This window comes from Rhipicephalus microplus, chromosome 8 (genome assembly GCF_043290135.1).
Source record: "Rhipicephalus microplus isolate Deutch F79 chromosome 8, USDA_Rmic, whole genome shotgun sequence".
NCBI classification, from domain to species: domain Eukaryota; kingdom Metazoa; phylum Arthropoda; class Arachnida; order Ixodida; family Ixodidae; genus Rhipicephalus; species Rhipicephalus microplus.
In genome coordinates this window covers 121,943,491-121,964,627 of record NC_134707.1, presented here as the reverse complement: position 1 = coordinate 121,964,627, position 21,137 = coordinate 121,943,491, and the positions used below count along the sequence as shown (strand labels likewise).

Genomic DNA, 21,137 nt, shown 5'->3' with positions numbered 1-21,137 from the left:
TAAAAAAAATAAAGCATGCTGGTCTATGAGTACAAACTTAAATAAAAAAACACCTCGCATCCACTCCCAAATGAAATGAAAATCACATATTGTCATATAAAATTCAGCGGGAAGTTGGAAATATACAAAGTGTTCTAGACTAAATTGCAAAAGTTGAAGGTATGAACGTAATTAAACAGCGTGATTCGTTCACAATTGTATGAAGTATGTATGTACATACAGACAAAGACGGATGTGAAGTTTCGCTGCAAAAGTGAAGCAGTAGATGCAACTTTATCAGCCAATTCTTTTATGGTAATCAGCTCTTTCTTCTAGGTCAGTAGTCAGTTCTCGTTCTCACATTTCAATTCTGCTTAAATAGGAACCCATAGTGTACTTATTGCTTGTGTCAACTGAAGCGTTGTGCCACTAGCCGCGTTGATGGACGTACGGTGACCGGCATGGAGAAAGAAAAAGGTAAAGGAGGGGGCCTTTTCACGAAGCGATAACAGGCACGCCCAAAAATCAAAGAAAGTTGGAAAGAAAGAAAGCAAGAAAGCAAAAAAGAAACAAATGAAGAAAAAGGAAAGAAAGTAACCTTACATGGTCTCTTACGCATCGCTTTTAGAATAGGAGGCTTTCTGCACCTTAAGTGGTCCTGCTGTGCATCCGTGATCACCCTATCATTGGTCAACCTACGATGTCATGTGAGAAGATCATCACGTAAGGTCACATTCCGTGATGTCAAGTTACATCATAATGATTGAACCAAATTGACTACCTGAGGCGTTTTCGTGGTTATTTCATCACGTAATGACGAGCTGTATTGCTCGTGTTGACGCCGATGGCCAGTTTTCCACAACGATGAGGCGTTTAATGGAAAACACAACAAGTAAAGCAGTACGCCAGGCTTGCACATGCCAGTTTGCTAGCCCCCCTTTTCCCGGTGGAACGAGAGCTCCGGAATGTTTTTCTCCGCACTTTGCTAACTAAACATTTCATAATCATTCGCATTTACTTTCAGTTGACCAAGAAAGAACTATGATAGATAAGGATCCTGATCTGGGCGGTGGCAATGAAGACAAACAAACCACAACCCAGAAACCAATTGTAATCGACATGAGCACGGTCCCTCCGAGAGAGCAGCCTGTGACATCTCCGACATCCACGGAAACATCTACAGCGCCCGCACCGACCACTACGACCCTCGTGACAACGACGACATTGGCAACTACGAGCCCCTCGACGACCACGTCAACCCAAGTGACCACAAGTACACTGAGGACCACCACAACTACTGCAGTTCCAGGTTGGCCAGTGACCTGCTTTTTTGCGATGTTTTGTACACCATTGTGCAGATCACGTGCTTTTCTTAATTTGCCCGAATATTATTACGTGAAAGAACATGGCACGATGATCTTATAATTGAAACCTCAACCGTGGGATGAATGTGTCCCTTAACTGAATTTCCCCATACACTCTTGCGCATAATCCATTTACTGAAGGCAATACCATGTCAAAAGACTAGTTACCCAATCTCCGGCCTAAACTTTTGACATGCTTTGTCTGTTTTTGCAGCTACTTTCAGACATGTTACGAGTGTATGTTTCTCGGAGAACTAATAAGCGAGTACGTGCCCGCACATGATTCAGGCGGCTTCAAGAACGCTTTGCTTGCTTCGAGAACAAGCACGCGGAAAACTTGGTGTTATAAAAAAAATAAAATGAATAACTCTTTATTGCTGGAGCTAAGTGGCTCCTAATTTAGAAAATAGAACATACGCACAATATTTTTCGGCATGTGTGAAAACAAGAGTTTAGAGTTTGAAGCTTCCGCAGTCCGGTGAAGAAAAGTTGTCGCCAAATATAGAGTACCTCCGCCACACTTAAAGGTGCGGTGGAGGTACTCTATATTCGGCGACAGGACGCCTTGCTTGGGCTGAAGGTAACAATGCGCCTTCTATTTCATTCACTCATCCAAAAAGTTGATGCCCTATCCGCTGCCTTTAAGACCTGTTATATCTCGCTCATAAAAACTATACCCTCGGCGCGGCCCTACTTGGTCGAAATGTATGTTTATTTTCTTTCCATTAAGTGAACGCCAAACAGGTGATCCGAACTGTTGAGCCCACACTTTTTCATTGTCGATAACGTCTTCTATGCCCGACGTTGCCGCCACTTCTTCCCAATACCATGACCCACAAGTTCACTGCTCTTCGTCACCAACCTTTAGCTCTAGAAATTTTCACGTGGGTAGCAATAGGGCACATCAATCTAGATGGACATGTCTTGGACTTCGACAGTTGGAAAGGTCATGCGAAACTGTTATTTGTGTGCGCCAAGGTTGTTGCCGAGTGTCCCACATCACAACACGAGCGGTTCAGTGCATTGTCGTTTTGGCGGCGCTGCCGACAGCAAAAGCTCTCGTTAGCGACGTTTTTGTCACCGCTATGATGGCCGATGAGTAAGATTTCCCAGAGTGGGCCATTCTCAATTACGTTGTGCGCAACAATTTTGTCGCAATTTTTCCCGAATTGTGTTAAGGGGGGGGGGGGTAGGTATGGCACTCATAGCGGCACCCTAGGGCAGCCTGCCGCATGTCCTACCCCTGTGCAATTAAGCCACATGTCCAAAGAACAAATGAAAAGTAAGTCTTGAAAGTCACGATGAGGTCAATGCAGGTAGCTTCTTGCTCCGCTGTCGTCCCCCTTTTGCTCTGCGTAGGTTTATGAGTTCTTGCTATTGATAAAGGAGAGAAGATACCTAAAGCGGGTGACAAGTCCTCGCAAAACCGCATGTATTTGACGGATTCTAATGTTTGCTGTGGCAGTCGATTTCCGAAGCAAGAAATTTTCTTAACGAAGATATTTGATAATGCCTTCGAAAAGTGTAGCAGGGAACCATTTAATAAATAATAAATTTAATGTAAATATAATGGATTTAATGAATAATAGATCTGTCAGGCACTTGTTCGGCTTCGCTTGTTCACGTTTTCCGCGTTCGGGGAGAGATACCAAATTTTTACGTGAACTGAAGTACAGATGAAATGGACCATTTGATGTCTACGTATTTGCTTCCGTATCGTAAACAGGTAGCTCAAAATTCGCTTGATATCCATTTCTTCATTGAAGATACTTTTTGTAGGTAATGTAGGCGGCGTCGTTTTAAGAAATAAGAATTACAGACATGCCAGTCAGTGACAGCAATAGACTGAACCAATTCCGGCTCCAGACAACACGCAGACGAATTCTCGAACTGAGCCGTAGCGTGGCCGAGACCGACCACTGTGATGCAAGCAAGCCGCCCAGCAGAAGCCTTTTCAGCAGCTCCGCGCACTCGCGTAGCCCGTGATGAAGAACGACACCAGGCTTCGGGTGCGCGGTAAGCTTGGGCGAGGTGAAGGAAGACGAATACCAGAATATAACAGCCGGCCCAAGTTCGGGTGCTGTCTTTGTGTCTCCCATTTCATAGGCACACGACACTCGACCAGAGGGCGCGACAGAGCTCTTTCGGGCCGCCTCAGCATTGTTGTTACCGACCACCAGGGACACCATGAACATGAAGCTCTCACTGAGCACATCGACATGCTGAAGTATCAGTGCCATTTTTGGGACGTTTTCAAAGAACGCTTTCATAGTAACGCGCGACCCCTCTGTTGACAAAAAAAATGTACCCTGGCAATTCCGCTTTTGCTGCGTCTACTCGCTATGCTACGCAGTGGCTGGCCTGGTTTTGCAGTGTCTAGTCGCTAGGCTGTGTGTTTGGACGCTACCATCAATTCTTGCCAACTGCATTGCCGGGTGCCTATAACAAATAATTTTCTGGGAGAATCACGGTTTGTATAAAAAAAGTTATTCAGTCAGTGTTCACGTTGCGCGTACTCCATACTCCTTTTATTATCTTTTACAGAGGCCGAAAAGGCACCTCGAGGCACCGTGGTGTGCACAGTCTCCAATCAGGTCCACCCGGGAAAGTCTGCGTATCCAGCTGACGGCGTCTGTGACCTGCTGTTTTTCGACTCCTTCTACAAGGACAACAAGAACGTCCTGGCTAATGGCTACAATTCACTTCTGTCCAATGCGGTTTACTTTTTGATGCACGCGTCTACAGCCAGGAAGACGCAGTGGGGCATATCCTTAGCCTTCACGTAAGTGGTTACCTTCTATAATCAACAGGCCAAAAAACATTCACTGGTAATTGAACAGATTCACGAAGCCTGACCAATTTTTCCGGCCGAGCCAAGATGTCTTAGGGAATAAATTTATTTTCGACACAATATTTGCGCGATTTACGAGCGTTTTACTACCAACCATAATTGGTTTCGTTTCCTGTGCATGTGGACTTCTTTTAGGGATTGGAGCTCGAATTGTCCATGCACGTTATGAAATGATGATGAATTTCCGCCAGTGCAATCGTTTTTTCGAACATTGACGTTATTTTAGACGTCTTCTAGTTGGTCTAATCGGTGCATCGGTTTTGATTTCACTCGTTAGCTTGGCTGAATTGTATTGCTACAGAATAATAGGCAGAGCTTGTTATTTCTAAAAGTGGAAACTGGGTCTGTGAAGGAAGGAGTTCTCACAATTAGCTACAGTGCCTGTCTCCTCCACGTTATACAATAATTACCATGGGTTTAGCCAGGAAAGCTTTATAGGAAATGCAAAGAAATTAACCTGCTGGTGAGTATCAGGCAACATCAGATTGGCTGAAAGACGCAGTGCAGACTGTGTTAAAAAAACTGACCACCTTGTTTACGAAGTGTCTTTTGATGGAGAGGGTACCAAAATCTTCTAAATATGCTAACACCATCCTAATACATAAGAAATGTGACAACAAGAACTTGACGAATTACAGGCCAATCAGCTTGTTCTTCGTCGTATAAAAGCAATTTACAAAGACAATTGCTTACATAGTTAGGAGGACACTAGAATTTCGTCAGCCACAGGAACAAGCAGGATTTCCAACAGGCTACTCAACAATGGACCACATTCATACTACCAATTAGGAAATAGAGAAATCTTCAAAATACATCCAAGCACTACAGATAGCCTTCATACATTACCAGATGTCGTATAAATCAGTAGAGATATCAGCGGTCATGCAGACGATGCGGAATCTAGGTATCGGCGAAACATATATGAACATCCTGCAAGAAATCTACGAAGTATCAACTGCCACTATGGTGCTTCATATAAAAGGCACAAAATACTGATTAAGAAGGTTGTAAGACAAAGGGATAGAATCTTCCCAACACTATTAACCGCGTTCTTACGAAGGGTTTTCAGAGGCCTAGAATTAGAAGAGTTAGGAATAACAGTTTTTCTAGAGTACCTTAGTAACCTGCGCTTCGCCGATGACATCGCATCGCTGAGTACCTTAGGGGTCGAATTGCCACTCATGATTACTGAATTAGACAAGGGGAGCAGAAAGGTAGATCTTGAAATTAATCTGCATTAAACGAAAGTAATATAAAACCTCGAATGAGAACAGTGCTTTGAATCGGGTGACAGTGTACTTGAAGTTGTAAAAGACTACGTCTACTTAGGACGGGTAATGGGCGCGTAGCCTAACCACGAGTTTGAAGTAACTACAAGAATAAGAATAGAGTGGAGCTCATTCGGCAAGCACTCTCAAATGATGACTGGTCGATTTCCCTGATTCCTAAGAGGTAGGTATTTAAAATTTGCATCTTGCCGGTACTTAAACCTATGGAGAATAAACCTGGAACTTTACGAAAATGATTTACCTTAAATTGAGGACAACGCAGCGGGCGATGGAGAGAAGAATGATAGGTGTTACCTTAAAAGACAAGAAAAGAGCGGAGTGAATCAGGGAACAAACCGTTGTTAAGGATATTATAGTTGAAATCAAGAAGAAAAAATGGACATAGGCTGGGCACTTAGCGCGTAGGCACGATAACCGCTGATCATTAAGTTATCCTGACTGAATTTTCAGAGAAGGAGAGCGGAAGAGGTGGAGAAGGAAAGTTAGGTGGACAGATGAGATTAGGAAGTCTGCGGGTACAAAGTGACAGCAACAAGCACATCACCAAATTAATTGACTAGCAGAAGATTATAGTTGCTTTTGTCCTCCTGCAGTGGGCGTAGCTAGGTTGATGATAATGATGATGCTGGGTTTATTGCTGCCTTGATGGACATCACTGGTCCTGTTAAAGACCTGTCAAGCTTTTGAAAATGCAATCGTGAAGACACAAAGCATTAACTCTGTTTCTATTACCTTTGCAAATTTTCGAACACACTTGTTGTAACACTCGTCTATTTATGTTCACGAGCGCTGTATTAATGTACAGGAACACCACCTCAAAGGCAGACTTCCTAACCGAGAAGTTCTACTCTGCAGTCATTAACATATCGTCTTTCAACGTCATCCACTACGGCTTCCTTAATCTGTATCGGGAATTCTCTACTCCAACGGTCGTGACGGACGCCTTGCTTGTGCTGAAGGTAACATTGCGCCTTCTATCTTATTCTATTCATTGAACGATGAGGTTCCGGGCAGATATAGCATAAGAAAACAGTAATACTTTAAACTGCCTATAAATTGATAGTTTCCTTTTGTTGAAGAGGCCCCTCGCAAGCAGTTTCAAAAGATATCATTTCATAGATTCCCAAAGCAGGAATTTATTAGAAATAGGTCACTGTCAGGAATTTGAATTCGTTTCACAATTAAGGAGGGGTATAAACCTTCAAACCATAAAATTTACTTATCAATTCAGATGAAACTCGCCGAATTTTTTCTTGATTGTGTGCACCTTTCGTATACAGACAGTTTTTCGCAATATAAAAATTGCTTTTACATTGTCAGACATTTCATATGCTTCTTGGGAGCCATACTTCCTAAAATGAGTTATAAAGTAATTAGGTCCATCAGAATGACCTGGATGGATTAAAATGCAAGAAAAGATTACTGCATCTTCGAAATAAAATTGAACAAAAATTATGGTATCTTGAACGTTTGCTAATCACTGTGCGTCAAGCTGGCATTTCAGTTCCAAATATTATACTTTTCACTACTGTTCAAATACACTTCGAACAGCCATTGTTCTTTTCTTGCATTCTGTGCTGATTCAATGCCAGTCTGGTCTTCCGAACTATTTGAGAACCCTTCTATTTACGGGAAAATATGGCTCCCAAAGGGTACTAACAGTTTGAAAACAGCAAATTGTACTAAAAAAAACTGAATACTCGAAATTGGCATTCATATATGTAGAAGCTTAGCGAGTTTATTTGAATCCAAAAAAAAAAACTTTTAAAAGTTTCAGGAGCCGTGCCCTCCCCCCCCCTCCCCCAAAGCAATTGGCGATTACACCTCCTATGCGTTGTTTGCATTTGGGCATAGCACATGTAATGTATGGAATGTGAAGCGCAATAAATCAAGGGAACGAGAAAGTCACACCGAACACACCGAACCAGTAAACGTTGGCTTTTCTGAATACTTGTAACACATCTACAATCCTGTGGTTTATAATATTCTTAAACGCTAAAATTATGACTATGAGCTGGAAGAGAGGTTCGTGCTTTTTGGCAGTGTTTATCTTCTGCATGAACAACAAAGTAGCCCTGTCAGCTACACTATAGCAGGCTGAAGTAATCCCGTTCGAACAAAATTAGGTAACCATGTGCGTAGAATTCTGAGTTAAGTAGTACTTAGAACAACAGCCTGTTCTTCCACGTACGCACAGATGCCGAAATCTTAACTGGCACATGCTTGAGCGGCGACATTTTTGTGCGTCCGAGCCATATGACAGGCTCAAGTGGAATACCGAGTGACGGTAAACGCAGACCCACAAAGCGCACTTGTCAAGGCCTGTCCTCTGCCGATTTGTTTCTCCTTCTTGCCATACGGCCAAGAGCTTGTTACGGATTTTCACACTTGGAATTAAAGTACCCCCTTCCTTTCTCCTAACGCAAAGGACTTATTCCTGATGACTTTCTCTCCAGACATGAAGAACCCCGCCCCGGTTATGCTAACATAAAAAAATTACGAAGACTTATTCTCTGCGAAGCCACATTTATTATGCGCTGCTCCCTCAATAGACAATCGGTAGCCAAACTCTGTTTCAAAAGTAGCCACGGCGTATTCGGCATAACCGGTAAACTCGAATTATGCCAAAGCCATTCAGTTTACACAAAGAAGTTTCAAAGCTTGGCTCAATGGCAAACAACACGCCACCGCAAGCTGGTCACAGAATCGCTTGTACAACAGCGACTCCGACAGTAGATCAGCTGTCATTTAGGAGTTAGGTTACATATAGCTGAATGGTGAGTTTTTCTTCTCGTACGTCACCACCGAGCAACTCCAGCTTTCTGTGTTTAAATTACGTATGTATGATTCTACGATTCTCCATGAAAGCGTTTCTTGGGCCCTTTATTGTTGAAGCTGTTTTCAGGTAAATAACCCTCAAGCTCGTACTTTTACCCTCATTCGGGAAAAATGACATATAGCATCATTTGGTACCTGTCCACTCGATGTCCCTTATTGATGTTATCATTATTTTGAAAATTACGTAATATATCATAAGACGCGCTACAACGATCTAGTGTTCTTGCTGTTTCTCGCATTCGTTTGCCATACAAAGAATAACTTATATGGAAATTCATTTCATTTGTGTTCTTAGACCGTTATCAGAAAGCAACGCATAAATGAGGCTTCCAGAGAACCGCGTGAATACGATCGTGCAGGGCAGTTTGTCTAATTTGCACCCGACGCACTGGTCTAGTGGGTAAGGTACTCGGCTGCTGACCCGCAGGTCGCGGATTCGAATCCCAGCTGCGGCGGCTGAATTTTCGATGGAGGCGAAAATGCGGTAGGTCCATGTGCTGAGATTTGGGTGCACGTTGAAGAACTCCAGGTGGTCAACATTTTCGGAGCTCTCTACTACAGCGTCTCTCATAATCATATGGTGGTTCCGGGACGTTTAACCCCATATATACAACCGATGTCAATTCGCTCGTTTATTATATACTTGCTTCACGGTATATTCTTGGGATTGTTATAGGTTAAAGCCTCTAAGTGCCTGTCAACCATAAAAAAACAATATTAAAACGTCAGAAACCGAAAAAAATAGTTGAGAACGTGGCTTGCGTTCTCGCACATATTGTTTGACATTTATATTATTCTCAAAAAGAAGTCACCAAGTACCCGGTGAGTACTTGCCTAAATTACCTGTCCTGTTGTGCTATGACCAGCGCTATTATTTCGTAGGAATTATGCATTGTTTTTAGAAGGCTCATGATCCCTTGCAGGCGTTGTACTTTCGCGTTAAGAACAACCGCTCCTTCTATGTTCTTGGCTTGTCCATCGACTTTGCCGAGAATGACACGACCGTTGATTTGATGAGGTGAGTGATGAGGTTGGCCCACTTCCTACAGCTGTATCTAGCGCCTTATTTTTAAAATTTAGGAGACGATTTGCCGGTAAGTTACCTCATACCCTCCGTGAAACGCAGAGCGCAAGTATGTCACGTGGTTCACAAGACTAAAAGACTGCGAAGTGCAGGCGGTAAAATTTGAACAATTTATTGGGCAAACTTGAGACCAGTAAATAAAAAAAAATCATAACTCAAAGTGCATGGAGAATGTCTAAAGTACAGGCGTCAGTCTTTGGTAATCTTTTGAATGGCGGAACGCATCGTCTTTTGTACATCTGTGATTGAACTTTCCAGTGTTATCGCCGGCGCTCATGCAAGCTCGCGAACGAGACCCACTTGTCACGTCCCAAACCCAATCTTCACAAAAGAATCCAAAGCAATCGCAAATCATTGCAAAACATTGTTGTGCAGCATGCATCATGCGTGTATAGGCGTGGTATAACTAGAAAAAAGAAATGGTGGAAAATACCGGAAAGGACAGAAGATTAAAAAAGCACGTCAACAGCACTGACTTACAGCAGACATTATTTATCGACATGTGGGAACCTATACTACGACAGCCCTCCCCCCCCCCCTAAAAGTACTAGATTTGGTGCCAATATACCTCGTCGACGCGAATCACTGCTGAAGACGCAGTGCGTGCTGTACTTGTTATAAACTGTTAAAGTTTGTTTAATGTACTGATATGTATTATGTGTCGATAAATGTTTGTGTAATGATCTGGGATGAGATGTGTAAAGAGTTATTTTTTTTACGTTTTACTTCTGCAGCTTAAATGATTCATAAATTTTTAGAATGTAGGTTTCTTGGCGTAACCGTTGTCTCGGAAAAAAAAACAAACTCGCTGGCAGCCACAATGCCTGCAAAGGAGCTCTAGATGAGCACAAACAGCTCTATTTCATTTGTAGCTAGGCTCGCTTAGTTAGAAAATTCTTTTTCTTCTTACTATCCTGGTATATATGTGCCCAAATTTCAAAAAAACAGTCATTTGGAAGTCAGTGCTGTTGTACCATTTTGTCTCGAGTCCCATGGCTAAGGTACTCGGCTGCTGACCCGCAGGTTGCGGGTTCGAATCCCGGCTGCGGCGGCTGCATTTCCGATGGAGGCGGAATCGGTGTAGGCCCATGTGCTCAGATTTGGTGCACGTTAAAGAACCCCAGGTGGTCGAAATTTCCGGAGCCCTCCACTACGGCGTCTCTCATAATCATATTGTCACGGCTAAAGGCCGGGCAAGAAGACAGAGGACGATGAAGTGATGAGCATGGACAGCACCCACGGTTCCTTCGAGGAAGAAGAAGTCGAAGCGGCTGCTCTTTTGTTCTGTTAATACAGACCTCGTTTTTTCTGGTCGCACCGTCGTCCTGTATTCCATTATTTTCACCTAGCGACATTGGTGGAGGTGCTGGACTTCTCCAACTGATGCTTGGGACACCTCCGCGCCCTAGCACATCGAGTCCACCACCGCAATCTGTTCCTGCAGTGGATACTCCTGTCCACGCTACAGTCGCCGACAGCCAGGCCTTAGTCCCGAGGCGATCCCGCTCGAACTTCTCCAGCAACACACCGTACCGGGAGAAATGACTACTGGAGGGCCTTCACAGCTTACTGTTGATCAGCCTCTAATTCCTGAGACCTTCCACGGTGAGGTTTATGAAGCCATCGAGGACTGGTTAGCCCAGTATGAGCGAGTCGCCAAAGCCAACCGCTGGCCCACTGAACAAAAGCTATCGCGCGTCTACTTTGCTTTGGCAGACAGTGCTCGTACGTGGTACGAGAACCACGAGTCAACGCTGTCTTCATGGGAGGAATTTCGGCAGCAAATTCTCGGGACATTCGCAAACACCGACCACCGTGATTCTGCTCTGCAGCTCATCGAGACACGCATACAGAAACCAAACTAGAGCGTCGCCATGTTTGCGGAAGACATGGCCCGCTTATTTCAGCGGGCCGACCCCAAGATGCCTGAAGGTAAAAAACTCCGACATCTGATGAGCGGCGTCAAGGAAGAGCTGTTTGCCGGTCTCCTGCGCAACCCACCAACAAGCGTAGTGGAATTTGTCAAAGAGGCTACAACAATCGAGCGAGCACTGCAGCAACGGCGCCGATACCATGACCAACCAAACAAAACATCTCCCAGCCTCTCTGCTTTGAGTGCCGGTAGTGACAGTAGTGCGCGAACTCATTCGTGAGGTCGTTCGGGAGGAGATCCGAAACCTCCTTGTGACTCCGCAAGAAAATACCATGGCTTGCGTTGCAGAAGTTGGGCGGGAAGAACTCCGCCAGGCATTTTCGTTGCCCGAATCGCTCTCAGACCAGCGGTCTGTAAGCTACGCATCAGCTGTCCGTCAACCCACTCCAGTGTCGTACAACTCGTCACCACTGGCTTATCGTGACGTCAGCCAAGGGCCTTACAACGAGCCGTGGGCCCCAGCTCCCAATCCGCTGCAGCCGTATCCACAGTTCAACGTGCCTATGCAAACGGCGCCGATGTACACTCCGCCGACATCTGCATCTTGGTTGCAAGGTATGCCCACCAGTCAACCGTTCATCCATAAGACGGACTTGTGGCGCACCGTCCACCGTCGACCACTTTGCTTTCATTGCGGAGAAGCCGGCCATATTTTCCGCAATTGCCCGTACCGTGACCGTAGACATCATAACTTTTTACAAACCTCCCCTCGTGCCTATTTTGATAATCGCCGTGACAGCAGTGCAGGCCCGCAAGCACAACAACCCGAAGTGCCGTATCGTCGACCCCGCTCTCCTTCACCTGCACCGAACTCGCCGCCGCAGCGCAGTCCGAGGTGGTCCGGGGCAAATCTCCTAGCCCTCGTCGGGGAAACTAACAGCTGCGACCTTTGGTGGGAAGGTTGCCGCCCGTCGAGATGCTATCACACCCCCAACATCTTCTCTACGACGCGATACGACGAGTGATACCGCGGATCGTACGACGCACGATACCAAGGACGATACGACGTCACCGACATTAACGGAAATCGTAAGCGCCAATCTGGACATTTGTATAGACGGACGCCCAATAACAGCACTGGTAGATACTGGTGCGGAGTTCTCTACTAAAAGCCGTAAACTCGCCGACTGCCTAATGAAAGTAAGAACAATATGGACGGGCCCAAACATAAGAACCGCAGGAGGTCAATTGGTGACGCCGACGGGCAAATGTACAGCTCGAATTAATATCGGCAGTTCAGATTTCGTCACTGCTTTCGTATTTTACCGGAGTGCTGCAAAGACCTTATTTTGGGCATGGACTTCTTGCATGAATACGGTGCCATTATCAACATTCCTGAGAGATCGGTTACGTTTTGGACGGCCCGAGATCAAGTTTCGGATGTGCCCTGTACAGACCAGCGACGTCAGCCTTTGCGCGTCTTCGAAGACGATGTGACCATCCCACCGCTGTCGAGTGCACTCGTGGCTGTGACATGTGACACGTCGAGCGATTCTGAAAACATCGCTGAGCAAATTCCAACACTGCTATTCAGCCATGGTTTATCTATCGCAAGAGGCGTCGTAAGCATAAAATGCGGAAACACGCACGTCCTTGTTACGAACTTCAGCTCTGAACGCCGACATCTAATGAGGGGCATGGCAGTCGCGTACGTGGAAGAACTCGCCGAGATGACAGACTGCCTAACTCTTGAAAAAAGATAATTCAACTGATCTGACCCCCGCACCTCTATCTGTTGATATTGGCCCAAGTTTGCTGCCGGCACCGAAGCAAAGTATCATGCATCTTATTAACAAGTTTGAAGATTGTTTCTCTTCGATTTCCAGGGTCCGTGAAACGCCGCTGACGAAACATCGAATTATAACGGACGACATGACCAGACCCATCAGGCAAAACCCGTACCGGGTAGCTCCGCGAGAACGTGAAACCATCGAAAAGCAGGTGCGACAGATGCTTGAAGACGACGTTATTCAGCCGTCGAAAAGCCCTTGGGCTTCGCCGGTTGTATTAGTGAAGAAAAAAGACGGCACCTTACGTTTCTGCGTGGATTACTGCAAGCTGAATTAGGTGACAAAAAAGACGTCTACCCACTTCCACGTATTGATGATTCACTCAATCGACTACGCCATGCACGTTATTTCTCGTCAATGGATCTAAGGAGTGGGTATTGGCAGATAGAAGTCGATGAAAGAGACCGGGAGAAAACAGCTTTCGTGACACCTGATGGCCTTTTTGAATTTAAGGTACTTCCATTTGGCTTGTGCGCAGCACCGGCAACGTTTCAGCGGCTAATGGACACCGTACTATCAGACCTCAAGTGGCAGACGTGCTTAGTGTATTTAGATGACGTCATCGTATTTTCTGCCACATTCGACGAACACGTCCGGTGACTGCACTCAGTATTTCAAGCTATCTGTTCCGCCGGACTAACACTTAAGCCGGAAAAATGCCATTTAGGCTTCGAAGAGCTTCTGTTCCTGGGGCATCTTGTCAGCAGTGAAGGTGTGCGGCCTGACCCTGAAAAAATAGCTGCCGTTACGAATTTTCCAGCGCCAACTGACAAAAAGGCGGTCAGATGGTTTTTAGGACTGTGTGCTTACTACCGACGCTTCATTGAGAACTTCTCGCGCATTGCCTCACCGTTGACCCCCCTTACCAGAGAAGACGTCGCATTCGTATGGAATGAAGAGCAGCAAAAATCATTCGACGAGCTGCGGCAACGCCTTCAGAAGCCACCAGTCCTCGCACACTTTGATGATGACGCACCGACAACAGTGCACACCGACGCTAGCGATGTCGGCTTAGGAGCTGTACTCGTGCAGTGGCAGGATGGCGCCGAACGAGTAATTGCTTACGCGAGCAGAACTCTTTCACGTGCGGAAGAAAATTATTCCACTACGGAAAAATAGTGCCTTGCGGTGGTGTGCGTGGTTATAAAATTCCGCCCATACCTGTATGGTCGTCCTTTTAATGTTGTCAGCGACCATCACTCCCTCTGCTGGCTGACGAATTTAAGAGATCCTTCAGGACGGTTGGCGCGCTGGAGCCTGAAGCTTCAAGAATTTGGCCTGACGGTGGTCTACAAATCGGGGAAGCGACATTCAGACGCTGATTGCCTTTCTCGTGCACCATACGAACCTGCGACGGCAGAAGATGACGATACAGTCTTTATCGGAGTTGTAAACACGGCAACTGTCGCACAGCTGCAATGAGACGACCCCAAACTAGAACCCATAATACGTTTTTTAGAGGGTCGCACTTCAGCTGTACCTAGACTGTTTGCGAGAGAGCTTTCGTCATTTTGCTTGCGCAACGACGTCCTGTATAAGATGAACTTCACGCCACACGGAAACGACTACTTACTCGTCGTCCCAACATCTCTTAGGAGCGAAGTATTACAGGCATGCCACGATGAACCAACATCCGGCCACCTGGGTTTCACGCGTACGTTGTGCAGAGTGAGGCAGAAATACTACTGGCCAAGACTGACGGCGACCGTTCAACACTATGTTCGGACGTGCCTTGATTGCCAGCGCAGAAAAGTTCCACCCGTCAAACCAGCAGGCCTCCTCCATCCTATTGACGTGCCTGTTACTCCATTCGCTCAAGTCGGACTGGATCTTTTGGGTCCATTTCCAACCTCATCAGCAGGTCGCAGATGGATTATAGTAGCCACCGACTACCTCACTCGTTACGCCGAAACCAAGGCTTTGGAGAGGGGCACGGCAAGTGAAGGAGCTCAATTTTTCGTAGAGAATGTGGGGCTGAGGCATGGTGCTCCATCAGCGGTAATAACTGACAGGGGAACTGCATTCGCAGCCGAACTAATACAGACAGTTTTAAAACTTAGTGGCACACCCCACCGGCGAACAATGGCGTATCATCCGCAAGCGAATGGTCTTACGGAGCGTCTCAACAAGACACTAGCGGATATGCTCTGCATGTACGTCGATGTGGAGCATAAAAACTGGGACGAGATCTCGCCGTATGTCACGTTCGCCTATAACACGGCTCATCAAGAAACAACAAGAACAACGCCATTCCGCCTTCTTCATGGTCGTGAAGTCACCACTATGCTGGATGCTATGCTGCCGCGTGAGTGCGAAGACGCTGAAACGAATGCTGATTATATTACTCAGCTTGCCGAAGAAGCCCGACAACGTGCACGCCTACGTATTGGTCGCCAGCAGGACTACGATTCAAGACGGTACAACCTTCGTCACCGACCAGTCTCCTACGAGCCAGGAGAGAATGTTTGGATATCGACACCTATTCGGCGCCGTGGCCTCTCAGAAAAACTGTTAAGATGGTACTTCGGTCCCTATAAAGTTCAACGACGTCTCAGTGACATTAATTATGAGGTTGTTCCTGATACTGCGCACTCTTCAAGGCGTTGAAGGTATGCTCCAGAAGTTGTGCACGTGGTACGCATGAAGCCTTATCTCTCCGAATGAACTCATGCGTTTCCAACGCGTACAAACCGCTTTGATTATAAAGCATCGGGACGATGCTTTCTTGAATGGGAGGCTAATGTCACGGCTAAAGGCCGGGCAAGAAGACAGAGGACGATGAAGTGATGAGCGTGGACAGCACCCACGGTTCCTCCGAGGAAGAAGAAGTCGAAGCGGCTGCTCTTTTGTTCTGTTAATACAGACCTCGTTTTTTCTGGTCGCACCGTCGTCCTGTATTCTGTTATTTTCACCTAGTGACAATATGGTGGTTTTGGGACATTAAACCCCCCGTATCAATCAAATCATGTCTCGAGTCCCAGTTGAAATTTAGATCTGTTCTTTTTCCAAGTTATAAAGGCCTATCCGCATGCACGCGATTTACTAGCGACAGCGTCAAGCGGCAGTGACAAACTTGCTCCGTCACGTCGCGATCGCTGCAACCACATGTCGGCGACAAAGTGTCATTAGACCGCTATCGTACGTCAGAAGCGCATATGCTTACATCTTGGGCTGCACAAAGTATGCCATCACAAAGTCGAGCTTGAGCTGCACAGTTATAGACAGCGCAGCGGGAACGAGCAGCTTGGTCTATTCAATATGCTTTAGAAAAACGTAACTGTTTTTGAAATACGCACTGCAGCGTCCTGTAAAAGACGCCCAGTGCAAAGGCGTAACTGTTTATGAAACCGAGAGAAAGACGTACACCTGTTAGTGAAAGACGCACTCGGCGACTTGTGAAAGACTCACTCTGATACTCTGTTCAGGCCCCCTACTGAATCACTCACTGCGCCCCTTATAGGCGACGATACTTGTGAATACGATTGCTCTTTTGTTGCTCTCACTCCTTGTGACAGCAAGGTTTGGCATAGATTGTGTTGAAATGTTTAGATCAGAATTTTTCGACGATGTTCGGCGTTATAGTACTCGCATGTTAGGTGTGTGCTCAGCCAAAGCCTGAACCGGTTTTTCCACTTCCTTGAACGATGCACCTTCATGTATTTAGGCGCTTGGAACGGCTGCAGCATTAAAACTATGTGTAAGATAGTGTAGCATGTCGTCCATGAGTCCTTGCTTCAGTAGTTTAAGCAATAATATTATTATCGGTGGGCTAAATTAAGCAGCGAATTTAGAAATGGGATTCGTTGGATGTCCGTGCTATGACCTTGCTGAGCTCTCACTTTAAACGTTATCAATTTAGTTTTTCGGGTTTTATCTTCGCAATCGCGAAGGTTCGCTGCACCTTGCAGGAGACCTGGTCGTTAGCGTAGTTCGGTGTCATCACCTACTAGTCTATGATTACTACTTTAGTCTCGGTTGGCCCCGCCGTGGTGGTCTAGTGGCTAAGGTACTCGGCTGCTGACCAGCAGGTCGCGAGTTCGAATCCCGGCTGCGGCGGCTGCATTTCCGATGGAGGCAGAAATGTTGTAGGCCCGTGTGCTCAGATTTGGGTGCACGTTAAAGAACCCCAGGTGGTCAAAATTTCCGTAGCCCTCCACTACGGCGTCTCTCATAATCATATGGTGGTTTTGGGACGTTAAACCCCACATATCAATCATTTAGTCTCGGTTGTTGCCCCTACCATGGAAAGTTGTTCAAAATTTAGTTAGTGTGCTTGGTTGCAACTTCATAAAATATGTAAGTTGCATATGATTACTACTTTAGTCTCGGTGGTTGCCCCTGCCAGGCAGAGTTGTTCAAAATATAGTTAGTGTGCTTGATTACAACTTCAGAAAATATGTAAGTTCGGTCCAAGCAACCGCGGCGCGCCAGGCTTTTCACCACAAAAGATAGCTCAGCTGACCGGTTTGCCGTCGAAATTAACGCACCCTTTTTTTCGAGAGATGTTACTACTGGGCATTATGAAAGTAAAAAAAAGAATACATCGTTAATATCTAAAACTGTACACTTCTCGGAGCAGTGATGCCAAGGTCTCTGATGACCTTTACGAGGATGTTCGATTGTTCAACAAGCAACGCACGTGTCTTTGTTTGAAAGTCAACTGTAATAAATCATCTGGTAGCTCGGGGCTTCGCTAAGGGGAAAATAAATGCTATTGCATGAAGCATTTATGCAAATTCTTTGTGGGAGACACAGTGATGACTGTGGCTGAAGGTGACATATTTTTGTTAGGCCGTATTTGAATACATATAAACACTTATTGGGGAACTACGTTTCTACCAACACTTGCGCGTGTTTTAGTTTCCCTACTGTACTACTAGTTATGGCGAAAAGTTTATCCTGTTTACCCCAAACTTTTTGCGTTAATCACCAGGTATAGTTATCTACGAAACAGCTGTCAACGTAGGCCATATTTAAAATCCCTGGCAAAGACACCCTGCTTAGTAGTAGCCCTACTACTAGCTTCGGGCTGGTAATAAATGCCCCTATAGGGTTTAGCGCAATACGCTTGCATATTGTAAACACATATATTACTAAAAGAAGGGACATTTGAGGGGTCGTTTATTTTTGTTAGACACAATATTATTGAGAAAGAACAGACACTGAAGCAATACAAAATATAGGGTATAATAATAAGAGCACTAGTAATGCAAATGTACAGAACGAAAAGTAGACGAGAAGATATTGCCGCTGACAGGAACCCAACCTGCGACATCCGAATAACGCGGCCGATGTGCTTAACAATTGTTTGCTATTGTTAATTTATTCAGAGTGTAGGTGGACGTGGGTGCGCGTGCGGACACCTTTATCAAACTCTCCTAAGTGTTGTGAAAATGTGACTAAAAATGTGTTTTTGCATACTCTTAGCCCCACATGAATTGTCAACTTGATCACCCTAGTAATAATTGTGTATAGGTAGCCGGTGTAGACGCATGACATTTTGTATTGTCATACACAGTTCGCCAAATCAACTCGGGCTGACAATTCGCTCATAGTTAGCTCCCATTCTATGCCTCTCTTCCTCGTATCCACCTGTCTCAAATGGTCAACAATTCATGATATCTTTAAGTAGCCGATGTTTTTACAGAAACAACACCGACAAGAAGTACAGACACTTGGTACACTAATGACTAAACTCATTTTAGAAAAAACTACTTCATATGTATTGTCGCTGGTTATAAATTACAGGGGGTTTATTTAAAAACACGGACAATGGAACTTGTAGAGACACTCTGAGAGAAGGCCGCGAAGATTTTCGTCTTCTTCACTCGCCTGTGCTGCGCCTCTCGAGCAAATCCGCGTTCTTCGTTGTCGTCGCTATTTCGCCGCTAAATGCAGCTATGCACGCGGCATTACCCTCCCGCCAGAGTGAGCGTCGTCACGACGCTCAACAGGTAGAGATGCGGCCAGCGGGTGTTTACAACACGGAGAGTGGTAAAGTTTCATGCGGACCACGTGCACTACTCAGGCAGATGCTGGCGACGTTTCAAACAGGAGGGGGCGTCGGGCACGACTTCGTACGTCACGTCGCTAAGACGGCGCAAAACCTTGTGGGGTCCGAAGTATCGGCGTAGGAGTTTCTCTGAGAGGCCTCGTCGTTGTACAAGAACCCAAACCCAGACTCTATCTCCTGGTTGATAAATCACGAATCGATGGCGAAGGTTGTATCGTTGGGCGTCAAGTTGCTGCTGGTTCATTATTCCGACGCGGGCAAGCTGCCTTGCTTCCTCGGTGCGCTCAGTGAAGTCTGCGGTGTCTGTCTCTGAATAATTGCAATCGTAAGGCAGCATGGCGTCAAGCATTGTCGTAACTTCTCTGCCATGAATTAGTGCAAACGGCGTCATTTTTGTTGTTTCCTGGCGCGCCGTAATATACGCGAATGTGATGTACGGTAATATTCAGTCCCAATTCTTGTGTTCCACGTCGACGTACATGCACAGCATGTCAGCGATGGTCTTGTTAGGTCGTTCTGTAAGCCCATTCATTTGTGGGTGGTAAGCTGTCGTCTTCGTATGCGCTGTGCCACTGAGCATAAGCACAGTGCGCAAAAGCTCGGCTGTGAACATGGTACCTTTGTCTGTTATGACGACCGTTGGAGCACCATGTGTCAGGACTACGTTCTCAATAAAGAACTGGGCCGCTTCAGCTGCAGTGCAACTCGCGATTGCCTTGGTCTGCACGTATCGGGTGAGGTAGTCCGTCGCCACTATAACCCATTAGTTCCCGCTGTCCGATGTTGGAAATGGGCCCAGCAGATCCATTCCGATTTGAGAAAACGGGGTTTCTGGCACGGGCACAGGATGTAATAGCCCAGCGGGTTTGACAGGTGGTACCTTTCGCCGCTGACAGTCAATGCATGTTCGGACGTAATGTTTAACCTCTGCTGCGATTCTTGGCCAGTAATATTTTTCTTTAATGCGTGTCAGTGTTCTTGTGAAACCGAGGTGGCCCGCAGTGGCTTCGTCATGGCAGGCTTGTAAAATTTCGCTGCGGAGAGCTCCAGGAACTACCAGCAGATAGCTTCCACCTGTTGATGAAAAGTTCTTTTTGTACAGAATTCCGTCCCGTAAACAGAATGACGATAAGTTCTTCAAAAACACTCTTGGTGCATTGACGGCTCGTCCGTTCAAGAATTCTTTAAGCGAGTTGAGCTCCCGATCATTTTGTTGTTGCCGAGAAATCATAGCTGCATCAACTATTCCTAAAAAACCTGGGAAATCATCATCCTCTATAGCGGGTGATTCAATCGGTGACCTTGACAAACAGTCGGTGTCTAAGTGTTGCCTTCCGGACTTGTAAACTACGGCCATGTCGTACTCTTGGAGCCGTAAGATCCATCGTGCTAAACGTCCAGATGGGTCTTTCATGTTGGTCAACCAACAAAGAGAGTGATGGTCGCTTACGACTTGAAAAGTGCAGCCATATAAGTACGGGCGGAACTTCGCAACTGCCCAAACGACGGCCAGACACTCCTTCTCCGTTGTTGAGTAGTTGGACTCGGCGCGTGTCAACGTTCTGCTAGCGTAGGCAACCACTCTTTCCACACCATCTTGGCACTGGACAAGAACAGCACCTAGGCCCACATTGCTGGCGTCTGTATGGATGGCTGTTGGTGCATTCTCGTCGAAGTGAGCGAGGACAGGTGGAGTTTGTAGACGCTGTTGCAGCTCGTTGAAGGAAGCTTCTTGCTCTTCACCCCATACAAATGCAATGTCTTCCCTTGTAAGGCGGGTGAGTGGAGAGGCGATGTGCGCAGAGCGTGCTATAAATCGCCGGTAGTAGGCGCAGAGACCCAGAAAACGCCTGACCGCTTTCTTATCAACAGGCTTTGCGAACTTTGCGGCGGCTGCCGTTTTATCTGGGTCAGGCTTCACACCTTCGCTACTGATCACGTGTCCCAGGAACTGGAGTTCTTCGAAGCCGAAGTTGCATTTTTCCGGTTTGAGTGT

The 21,137-nt window shown here is 46.1% G+C and overlaps 1 protein-coding gene across 1 annotated transcript in view; it reads left to right on the top strand.

Moving 5' to 3' along the window:
* Window positions 1–1,005: 1,005 nt before the first annotated feature.
* Window positions 1,006–21,137, top strand: part of LOC142768366 (uncharacterized) — a 57,726-nt gene continuing 37,594 nt past the window's right edge. The window contains exons 1-4 of the mRNA XM_075870336.1: window positions 1,006–1,288; window positions 3,888–4,125; window positions 6,289–6,442; window positions 9,245–9,339. Of these exons, the coding sequence (XP_075726451.1) occupies window positions 1,021–1,288; window positions 3,888–4,125; window positions 6,289–6,442; window positions 9,245–9,339 (755 nt within the window). The 5' untranslated portion in view covers window positions 1,006–1,020. The remainder of the gene's footprint in view (window positions 1,289–3,887; window positions 4,126–6,288; window positions 6,443–9,244; window positions 9,340–21,137) is intronic.